Source organism: Aedes albopictus, chromosome 2 (assembly GCF_035046485.1).
Source record: "Aedes albopictus strain Foshan chromosome 2, AalbF5, whole genome shotgun sequence".
NCBI lineage: Eukaryota > Metazoa > Arthropoda > Insecta > Diptera > Culicidae > Aedes > Aedes albopictus.
This window is the reverse complement of record NC_085137.1, coordinates 425,191,304-425,203,268: the sequence shown is the minus strand read 5'-3', so window position 1 is coordinate 425,203,268 and position 11,965 is coordinate 425,191,304. Positions and strand designations below refer to the sequence as shown.

General features: G+C 42.2%; 1 protein-coding gene across 3 annotated transcripts in view; it reads right to left on the bottom strand.

Annotated features, from left to right (window-relative positions):
• Positions 1–10,313: 10,313 nt before the first annotated feature.
• The window catches only part of LOC109410520 (retinal homeobox protein Rx), a 225,271-nt gene continuing 223,619 nt past the window's right edge, over positions 10,314–11,965 (bottom strand). For 2 of the 3 annotated variants that reach the window (XM_029869694.2, XM_029869695.2), the window contains exon 6: positions 10,314–11,715. In XM_029869694.2, coding sequence (XP_029725554.1) covers positions 10,955–11,715 — 761 coding nt within the window. In that variant the 3' untranslated portion in view covers positions 10,314–10,954. The remainder of the gene's footprint in view (positions 11,716–11,965) is intronic. The other variant, XM_029869696.2, reaches the window with a different exon arrangement.

The window sequence follows — 11,965 nt, the reverse complement described above, 5'->3', positions numbered from 1 at the left end:
TCTATCGTAACATTGCTGCCAAGGCTTGTCCTGTCTCGCTCAGTCCCAGCTACCAGCATGTACTTTGTCTTAGCCGCATTCACCACCAGTCCGACCTTTGCTGCTTCATGTTTCAGGCGGGTGTACAGTTCTGCCACCGTTCCAAATGTTCTAGCAATAATATCCATGTCATCCACAAAACAGATAAATTGGCTGGATTTCGTAAAGATCGTACACCGGCTGTTGAGCCTGGCTCGTCGCATCTCACCTTCCAGGGCGATGTTGAATAGTAGGCAGGAAAGTCCATCACCTTGTCGTAGTCCCCGTCGAGATTCAAATGAACTGGATAGTTTACCCGAAATCCTTACGCTGTTCTGCACACCGTCCATCGTTGCTTTTATCAGTCTAGTCAGATTCCCGGGAAAGCTGTTCTTGTCCATAATTTGCCATAGCTCTGTGCTTACTGGACATGATAGAATACAAATCATAGCTTTGTATAATGAAAGAAGTTACCGTTACACCCGTAGACTTAAGGATCTAAACTCAAGAACAGTTTGGATGACCTAGGATATCCCGACTGATCTAATACTTTCCGTTAACCGTTCAGGAGACCTACTGGACATGATAGATAACAAATCGTAGCTTTGTATAATCAAAGAAGTTACCGTTACACCCGTAGATTATAGGATCTAAACTTAAGGCGAAACTGGATCCAATCCTCACTTTGTGGTTTTTGATTTTTTATAACATAACGAAGTAATATTTTCAAAATCGGTGTTCGTGCACATGTAAAGTATGGATCAAGGTATCTCCTGATTTTTTTTTTTGAGATGGAAAATATTTTTAGTTTTTGCAAAAACCATTTTTAAACAAAATTTAACAAAAAAATGGTTTCTGTAAAAACGAAAAACATTTTCCATCTCAAAAAAAAAAAATCAGGAGATACCTTGATCCATACTCTACATGTGCACGAAAACCGATTTTGAAAATATGACTTCGTTATTTTATAAAAAATCTAAAACCAACAAAATGAGGAAATGCTTCCAGTTTCACCTTAAGACCAGCTTGGATGACCTAGGATATCCAGAAAAAATATTCTGCATAATATTCTACCGTTTTTATGCTATTTACCACCAAACCTACAAAAAACGTAGAAAAAACTCCATAATAACGCTTGGAAAAAATCCGGCTTTAAAGGGTTAAGAAGAATGAAATGTATGAAGAAAGCAACTTTGCTTAAATATAGAACAGCAATCGATTTCAATTCGTCAGCCCTGTATGAAAAGTCGAAAAGATTTCCGCTGTACTTTTTATTTTTTTCTTCACGTTTTTGAACACAGGGCATAACGCAAGAGTTGTCATCATTTTACCGAGTCTGAAAAAGCTGTAACTATTCTCACAAAATTAATAAAGTATAGCAACAATCATTGTGCCAAGTGTTTTTTTTTCTCTCAAATTATTTCATTCAGTCACACTCATTAGCCTGTTCACCCTAAATGCGAGAATAAATATATATTTCACTTTATATCGTCACCTCTGGTGGACGGTAGCGAAAACTACCCATCGCAGTTCAACCACATTACGTTATTTAACAAGGCGGCGCTGTGCACTGTGAACGAGGGAACTACTTTGTCATATACGTTTGTTTCTCGAGAGTTTTATACGCATGTACGAGAACTGAGAGAGAAACGTAAATACAATCAAACCAGCAGCTGTATGCTATTCTTTATTTTTTCATGCTGAGGTAAGACCAATCCATTTCACAGTGGTTCTGAGGGCACTTTTACGAAAAATTATGGCTATTTATTATCCTTTGCCTCTGGTCTCACGTGATTTCAATCATAACCAGCGTTCCTCAAACTCTGAATAGCAGGCTGATTTAGGGTAGGTCGCGAAGGTTTGGGTGAAGGATTAGAATTAACATTAAACTCTTTTCGATTAGCATTTAAAAATGACATCACGAGATACATGGGCTCATTCCTAGTGCAATTTAGAAATGTCTCCATCGATTTTAACAGATGATTTGAAGTTCAGAATTCTTTTCCCAACGTTTTCTCCAGAAATATTTTAAGGGGATCTTTTTCTAATTCTCACATGGATTAATCCAGAAATCATTTTACAGATTACTCCGGAAATTCTTCAAAATTGCTTCGAGATTCATTCGGAAAATTTTCCACGGATTACTTTAGAAATTACTCCAGGAATTTCTTGATAAAACTGCAAAGGATATCTTGAGAAATTTCCAAGGTGGGTCAAAATGTTTCTGAATAAAACTGATAACGTTTATAATTCTTTCAAGGATTTTTCAAGAAATTCCTCTACATATTTCTTAATTTATTTTAAAATCGCTCGAAAGCTTCTTATAGAAAGTTATCCATTGATTTTTTAACAAACTTCTCCAGAATCTCTTACAGAAAATCGTCTCTTGATTCCTTCCTAAATTTCTTAATAAGTTTCTTTTGCTAATGCTTCCAGCGAATTCTTGAGAAATTCTTTCAGGCATTCATTGAACAATCCTTACAGATATTCCATCATGAACTACTCCAGAGAATCCTGCATTAATTTGCCGAATTCAGGAAATCCTGCTAAAATCTATATGAAGATTTTTTCTTGCGTTGCCCCCAAAATTCCTTCAACTATTTTCTAATGAATTTCTCCAGAAATTTCTCTTAAGATACTTCTATGAATTTCTCCAAGAATTCATCCACAAATTTATTCTAACAATTCTCTAGAAACGTTTCCTAGGATTTTTTACAAGAGTTCCGTCAGAAATTTTTCAAGAGATTTTTATAGGTATGTTTCCAAAGATATATGCATTTGTTTCTCCGGAATTCCTGCAGAGAAGTGTCCTAGTAGGAGATTTTCCTAGGAGAGTGTCCAATGGAAGTGACGTAGCATTTTTTGGCCGATTTTTAACTCCCCCTCGTAACATGGCTTTTCACACAATCCCAGACTCCCCCTCCCCTTGTTAAATGATACGTTATTTATTGACGCTCCCTAGGAATTCATAGGAAATTTAATAAAAAAAATCCTCCTTTGATCTTGGAATTTCCCCTCGATTTTTTTCAGATATATTTCATGAGATTCTTTCTAGTATTCTTCCAGATACTCATATATAAATTCCTGCACAAATTCACCTAAAAATACCTCCAGGAACTAACTTTTTGCAAGGATTTCCTCAGAAAATGTTCCTATTGGATTTTTTTTCAGACGTTATTGAGAAAAAGTCGTTCAAACCCCTTATAAGGCAGTAGAATTGCCACGTACTGTTTCTATTTTTTTTTTCTGTTCTGTAACAATTTATTTCAATCTTATTCTTTGGTTTGCGCAAAATTCAGATTAAGCAATGTCTAACATTTATTTTTGGTACAAAACACAGCTGTTGTAAATTAATAGTCTCAAAAATGGCTAAATTTGACCGCGTGGAGAAAGTTAGCTCAAACTTATTGTTAAACTATAGATTTGGTAAATATCTTGGGTTGCAAAACGGTGAGTTGATAAGGAGAGCGTCCAACATAGCGATGACAAAGACCGCCAGCTAAGAGTTGTGTGCTTAGCTGGTAGTGCAGCCTGGGCACTGTTGTCCTTTTGACTTCAGCTAGATTGAGGAGCTACGACCCCATTGCAAATAACATAGGAGAAAATACTACTCGATACAATCGGCAAAGACCCACGCGACGAAATAAGGACTACGATTGGAAATTTGGAACATGGAATTGCAAGTCACATGGTTTCGCAGTATGTGACAGTATAATTTACGACGAACTACATCCCCGCAACTTCGACATCGTGGCGTTGCAGGAACTTTGTTGGACTGGACAGAAAGTGTGGAAGAGCGGGCATCGAGCGGCTACCTTCTACCAAAGCTGTGGTACCACCAATGAACTGGGAACAGGATTTATAGTGTTGGGCAAGATGCGACAACGTGTGATCGGGTGGCAACCGATCAACGCAAGGATGTGCGTGCATGTTGAGAGTTAAGGGCCGTTTCTTCTTGAAGAGAGACCCAATGACAGCCTCCCGTGGTATGGTAGTCCGAAGCACCTTCTTACCCCGCAAAGATATCCACAAAGCCACCTGGAGATCACTCGTCCACCAAACAGAAAACCAAATCGACCACGTTCTAATCGACGGTAAATTCTTCTCGGATATAAACAATGTCCGCACATACCGCAGTGCGAATAGAGATTCGGATCACTACTTAGCAGCTGTATGCATCAGAGTGGGTCATCCGTTATATGGAAAAATGGAAAATTTGATGGCATCCCATCAGATCAAAGCTTATTAGGTCCCATTTCAGAACCCAAATAACTGTGCAAAATTTGGGCACGATCGGTTAAGTCCACGTTTTGCGCATCGCGTTTGAAGTTTATATGGGATTTTACATGGGAAAACATACTTTTTTGCATTCCTCTCATGAGAAGCTCAAATTTTTCTAAAATCATGTAACCGATAATGTAAAAACATAGCCTAGAGTGTATTGAAAAAGTTTGCCGAAGACCACGAAGTGATCAGATGCCTATTAAAATAGTTACAGCGATGGCATTGCTTGCCGAAACAGCATGATTGTGTTGCTATTGTTATTCCTTTGCGTGTTAAAACTTAAACACATGCATGCGGTTTGTTGAATATAACTTTATTTAAAAGCATCGGATCGCTTTGTCGTCTTCGACAAAGTTTTTCAGAACATACTAGGCTATCATTTTACATCATCTGTTAAAAAGTTTCAGACAAACTTTTTCAACTTATGACAAAAATGCAAAAAAAGTATAAATAAAAAGAAAATCGCGTTAAGTACTGTTCCTTTGAATTCCACTAAGAATTTGCATCCTTTGACAGATACGTATTTTGACCTCAACTGAAGGTCGTCTTCAGTGTCTTGTACTTGACTCGACTGAAGAGATCCATCGCATTCTACACGTTTTATACATCTTAGGTAAAAATAATAGATAACTTAGTCTAGGTAGTTTATTTTTTTTCCCGAGCATGCAAAAACTTATACACTGGAACCTCTTTTTATGCACATGGATGGGACTGCATAAATTAAAAATGTGCATAAATTAAAAAAGGCATAAAAAGAGGGAAATTTATGCATAAATTAAGTTTGGGCTTTAATTAGAAAATCTAGTTTGCGAGAACAGGTCTTGCTCCTGGGCAGTTGAGGTGGGGCTAAGGGAGTTTCCAGAATGTTCCCAGAGAGCCCAAAAAGGGGGTTCCAAGGGGCTTCAGGGGCGTTTTAAGGGGTTGTTTCGGGGGATTTGAGGAGCCTTACAAGGGTGTTCTGTCAAGATTTTTTTTGGTGTTTTTATAGGATTACGAAGAATTCTGGGGTATTTCAATAGTATTAAGTGGATTTCAGTGGCATTCCAAGGGGCTTTAGGGGCAATTCAATGGATCTCAGAAAACTTTAATGGGCGTTGCATGAGGTTTGAGGGGCGATTTAAGGTATTTCAGAGTCTGCTCTGAAACTTCCTGAAATGTCTCAAAAATCCCCCTTGAATCCCCCGGGGACCTTATGTAGTGCACCTGAGAGGCGTCGAAACCCCTGAGAACTTCTCCGTAACGCTTCCGTAACGCCTCTGAATCGCACCGAAGTGGCTCTGAAAGGTCCTGAAATGCCTTCAAAATCCCCCTTAGACTCCATCGAACGCCATGTAACGCACCTGAGGGGCTCCAAACGCTCCGAAAACTCCTCCGTAACGCTTTCGTAACGCCTCTTAATTCCACAGAAAATGCTCTGAAACGTCTTAAAATGCCTTCAAAATCCCCCTTAAACCCACTCGGATCCCATGTAACGCACCTGAGAGGCTCCGAACACCCCGAAAACTCCTCCGTAACGCTTCCGTAACGCCTCTGAATCACGCCGAAAATGGTCTGAAACATTTTGAAATGCCCCTTAAACCCCATCAGACCCCGTGTAATGCACCTGAGAAGCTCCGAACACCCCGAAAACTCCTCCGTAACGCTTAAGTAACGCCTCTGCACCCCCCCGAAAATGATCTAAAACGTCTTGAAATGTCCCCAAAATCCCCCTTAAACCCCCTCGGACCCCATGTAACGCACCTCAGAGGCTCCCAACACCCCGAAAACTCTTCCGTAACGCTTCCGTAACGCCTCTGTATCACGCCGAAAATGGTCTGAAACATTTTGAAATGCCCCTTAAACCCCATCAGACCCCGTGTAATGCACCTGAGAAGCTCCGAACACCCCGAAAACTCCTCCGTAACGCTTAAGTAACGCCTCTGCATCCCGCAGAAAATGCTCTAAAACGTCTTGAAATGCCCCCAAAATCCCCCTTAAACTCCCTCGTACCCCATGTAACGAACCTGAGAGGCTCCGAACACCCCGAAAACTCCTCCGTAACGCTTTCGTAACGCCTCTGCATCACGCCGAAAATGATCTGAAACATCTTGAAATGTCTAAAAAAAATCCTCCTAAACCAAAACCCCTAAAAACGCCTCCGTTACGGCTCTGAAACCAGCCTAAAACGCTCTGAGACTCCTGAAATTACTCCGAAATCCCCTTAAGACCCACTCGGAGCCCATGTAACGCACATGAGACCTTCGGAAACACCCAAAAAACGAACCTGTAACCTTCCTTTGCTCTCATCTGTAAACACCCCCCGGTCGTCGTTGCAATAGTTCCTGTTAATTATTATTAAATATTCTTATGCACAATATTGGTTCTGAGTAGCTTTCCCTCTTTTTATGCAGGGCATAAAAAAAGGTGCATAAATTAAAAGTGCATAAAAAAACATCTATATTAACCTCCACCATAGAATAGGTAATAAAAAAGTTACATTTCGCAAAGTCTGAATATCCTCTGTAGTTACAGGGTGACCCTCCTCCAAGACATGTTCAGCAACTTTCGACCTGAAATCGTATTCCAAACCTCTACTCACTGTCCTCTGTGCCTTTCCTACCTCCGCCATATGCTCCCTGAATCTAACCTCCAAAGACCGTTTTGTTTGACCAACGTAGACCTTATCACAATGGGAGCAACTGATTTTGTAAACGCCAGCCTTGTTAAGGGTGTTAACCGGATCCTTTGCAGAGCCTAACGAAGTCTTCAACTGATTGCTTCTGCTAGAAAATACTAAATCGATCCCGAAATTTCTGAGCCTAGAACGTAAACTATTAGTGATGTGTTGATCGAAGGGGACTGATACTCGTTTCAAAGATTCTGAAATAGGGGTGAGAGTTGTTAGGGAACCTCGATATCGCAACCTCTCCTTTTTGTCGATGATGGCCTGAATTGTCCTCTCCTTGTATCCGTTGATTTTTGCTGTTTCGAATATATGAGTGAGTTCCTTATTCTTCCCGTCATCGTTTAGAGGTAGAGTCTGCATTCGGTGAACCATGTGGTGAAAAGCTGCCATCTTATGTTGGAAGGAGTGATTCGACGAATAGGGGATGACACGCATGGTATTGGTAGGTTTCCTGTAAATCTAGAATTCGAACGATGAACTGTCTTCCCTCTTAACTAATAGATCCAAAAATGGAAGTTTTCCCTTCTTTTCTTCCTCGTGAGTGAACCTGATATCCTTATGCACATTGTTGATGACCTCTAGAACCTTAGATAAAGCTTCCCGTTTGATCACACTGAAAATATCGTCGTCGTACCTCCACCATTTCTCCGGAAGTAAACCTTGCTCCTTTAGCTTGGTTTCTAAATTTGCCATGAAAAGCTCGCATAGAAATGGGGATAGGGGATTTCCCATGGAGTCACCTTTGGTCTGCTTGTAGAACTGTCCACGGAATTATTAACAACATGTACTATAGCTTTAAGAAATGAAACAAAAACTGTATGTATATGTACTAGTCTACGTTGTTTGACGAAACTGAATAAATAAATTGGAAGTAATTCTCATCCATGTACAGTCTAGCTAAACGTAAATAAGTCCTAACTTTTCCAAGCTGCGTCAGAGTTTTGGGGTAGTAACCAATCCTCGAGAAGATTAAGAGCATCCTTTACAGGGACACTTGGGAATAGTGCTGCGACGTCGAAAGAAACCATAATCTCGTCCTCCTCGATGGTTCCTGATTCCAACAACTTTTGGATGAATTCCTGAGTGTTTTTGACCGAACTGGTGGGGAAGGGTTTTGGCATACTTTGGAACTCTTTGACTAACCATTTAGCCAATTTGTGGGTAGGGGATCCTTCAGCTGAAATAATCTCTCGCATCTCTTGACCGGGCTTGTGAATTTTAGGAAGACCTTTGATCCGCGGAAGAATGGGATTTGCTTCCTTCAAACGAGCAAACTATCAAGCGAGCTTCTAAAATACGGTGGAGAAGCACTGGTCAGAGCACTACACTGGGTCATTACCAAGATTTGGGAGGTTGAAGTATTACCGGAGGAATGGATGGAAGGTATCGTGTGTCCCATCTACAAAAAGGGCGACAAGTTGGATTGCGGGAACTACCGCACGATCACACTACTGAGCGCTGCCTACAAGATACTCACTCAAATTTTATGCCGCCGTCTATCACCGATTGCAAGAGAGTTCGTGGGGAAGTATCAGGCTGGATTTATGGGTGAACGCGCTACCAGATGTTCGCCATCCGCCAGGTGTTGCAGAAATGCCGCGAATACAACGTGCCCACACATCACTTGTTCATCGATTTCAAATCGGCGTATGATACAATCGATCGAGAACAGCTATGGCAGATTATGCACGAATACGGATTCCCGGATAAACTGATACGATTGATTAAGGCGACGATGGATCAAGTGATGTGCGTAGTTCGAGTATCAGGGACACTCTCGAGTCCCTTCGAATCCCGCAGAGGGTTACGGCAAGGTGATGGTCTTTCGTGCTTGCTGTTCAACATTGCGTTAGAGGGTGTAATAAGGAGAGCGGAGACAAACACGAGTGGGACGATTTTCACGAAGTCCGTTCAGCTGCTTGGTTTCGCTGATGATATTGATATTATAGCTCGCAAATTTGAGACGATGGCGGAAACGTACATTCGACTAAAGAGTGAAGCCAACCGAATCGGATTAGTCATTAATGTGTCGAAGACAAAGTACATGATGGCAAAGGGCTCCAGGGAGAAATCACCGCGCCCGCCACTTCGAATTTATATCGACGGTGATGAAATCGAGGCGGTTGAAGAATTCATGTACTTGGGTTCACTGGTGACTGCCGGCAACGACACCAGCAGAGAAATTCAGAGGCGTATTGTGACAGGAAATCGTGCTTACTTTGGACTCCGCAGAACTCTACGATCGAATAAAGTTCGCCGTAACACGAAGTTAACTATCTACAAAACGCTGATTAGGCCGGTCATCCTCTATGGGCACGAAACATGCACCCTACGTGCAGAGGACCAACGCGCCCTTGGAGTTTTCGAACGGAAGATGTTGCGTACTATCTGTGGCGGAGTGCAGATGGAAGACGGGACTTGGAGAAGGCGAATGAACCACGAGCTGCATCAGCTGCTGAGAGAGCCAACTATCGTCCACACCGCGAAAATCGGGAGGCTACGGTGGGCGGGTCACGTCATCAGGATGTCGGATAGCAACCCGACTAAAATGGTTCTCGAGAGTCATCCGACTGGTACAAAAAGACGTGGAGCGCAGCGAGCTAGGTGGGTCGACCAAGTGGAGGACGATCTGCGGACCCTACGCAGAGTGCGGAACTGGAGACAAACAGCCATGGACCGAGTGGAATGGAGGCGGCTACTATGTACAGCAGAGGCCACCCCGGCCTTAGCCTGATCGGTAAGGTAAGTATATGATAAGAATAAAGATTAATACCAATTATACGCTTTTTAGCATAAATATGCACTTAATAGAAATAAGTTGCATTGAACGTAGATTTTGCATTTTTGTATTGAAGAATTGTCTTGCACATTATGAAAAATTGTTCATATAATATTCTTACGGCGTAATATTGAAGTTATTCCCATGAGGTCGTTCCAGTGTAGGGGCACTGAAATTGGAAAACCTTGAGAAACCATCCGATTTAACCAAGACAGCACTGAACAGTTACTGGATTTGCACAAACATTTGCAGAGTGTTGTTATCTGATCTATTCAAATAAAAATGGCTTTCGGATCATTATATCGTCCCCTTAATGCTAGAACTAGGTAACTGGTTTTGCGAAATTGCGAGAAATTTGTTTACATCTGAACGTTCACCACAATAAATAAAAATTTGTCGATTGAAACTACAAAAACACATAACGATGCTTCAATTAAGACCAACAAAGTGTTTGTTTTATAGCAGGATATGTTTTACCAGCCATTTTTACCCGTACTTTCCAAAACGAGTTACCTAGTTCTAGCATTAAGGGGGCGATATGAAGTCAACACATTACGATTTTGTTGCAATTTTCAATTTATTAGGAGCATTTCTTACAGCCTAATCGTGAACGGTTTGTGTTGTGCTTGGCGCTCAATCCACAGTTTATATTTTTACACAAATTAAAATGATGAAAGAATTGTTTCAACTGCTCTGCTCAAGCCGAAACACTAAATTACGCTATTAGCACTATATTCCTATGTACACAGCTGCTGTAGCTTCTACCGTTCTGTCACTGAATCACTTCGTTTAGGTTCTAATCTGTTTTATTTTATTCCTTAAAACTGTTCAAAACGGGAAGATTTCGCATATTTACACCACTGCGCATTGTTAACTTCATTCCTAAATAAGCTGGGTTTGCTTCTTCTAAGTGGTTCTGATTCAACGTCTGTTCCAGCGATTGCCTCTCAATCCGGGATTGCAAGGGATGCTATTTACAATTTTCCTTTTTTGTTAAAAATAATTTATTTTTATAATGCCTCGTTACCTACTTAGTACTTCCATCATTGGGGAGATCATTTTGCTTGTTTTTTTTTGTAGCTTCACTGTGAGTTTTTGATAATTTGAACTTAGCTAGGGAACAGTAGGGAGTGAGTGTCACTTTCTACTGACGAACGTTAGGAAACTTTTTCACCGTCATTTGAAACCGCCCTACCGGAGGCTGGGTATTACACCATCGTGGTCATGCCTTTGTTGATGTTCTCCAGGTGTTCCTTGGCCTTGATCCGCAGCGAGGCTATCGAGTTGGTCCTCATGTCGGTGGAGTGATTCACAGTCATATTGAGGGCTGCGCCGGTCGATCCGCCATCTTGGGCCCCTCCTAGGGCAGCCCCTAGAATGCGTTGGTCGTCTAGCGGGCTGCCACCGTCCTGGGGAGGTTGATGGTCGAAACTAGCCAGCTTGGTCATTTTCGGACCGGACGACGAGGTGGGCGACGAGGCGGCCGAGGAGTTGGGACTCAGGGGTCCGTGGCCCGACAGGGGGTTGTTGTTGTTCGAGGTGCTACTGCTACTTAAACTTTGCGGCGATCTTAAACCAGGTGGCGTTAGTGAAAGGTTTTGGGGTGATGTTATGGGTATATTTACAGAGCCAAGCTGGGGCGGAGGCTGGGACGGATGGGTTTGGCCGGGAGCGCCGAGGCCCACTGCGGGTCCTCCGAGCGGCGAGTGGCGAGGCGTGAGCGGCTGCTGCGGGGCCATCGAGAGGTTCTGCGGGGTGATGGCTCCGTTCGGGTGAGGCGGGGAAAGGCGCATATTGTGACCGGCCATCTGCTGCTGCATGGCGGCCATGCCCTGCGGGGAGATTCTGAGGTTCTGCGGGCCATTGGGGTGACCCAAGCCCAGATTGGTCATGCCCAGGTTGGACGGATTCAGGCTTAGCGGTGGCGTTAGATAGCTCGGGTAGACACCCTGGGGGTGGGACAGGAAGCCTAAAATGGAAAGAAGATAAGGTTAGATGGGTGTTTGCAGATGGTTTTACAGTAAATAATGATCAAAAGTTCTGATCTTCACGAGCAAATACATAATCTACAAGAAGCATATTACTGGAATTAGCGGGCAGAGCGGCTACAGTCTAACGGGTGGTCACTAAATAACGGGAATGCTTTGAATGTGCTCTTAAAAATATATGATCTTTAAAAATGGCAATCTGAATTTAACTATCATAAAGGTTTAACAATG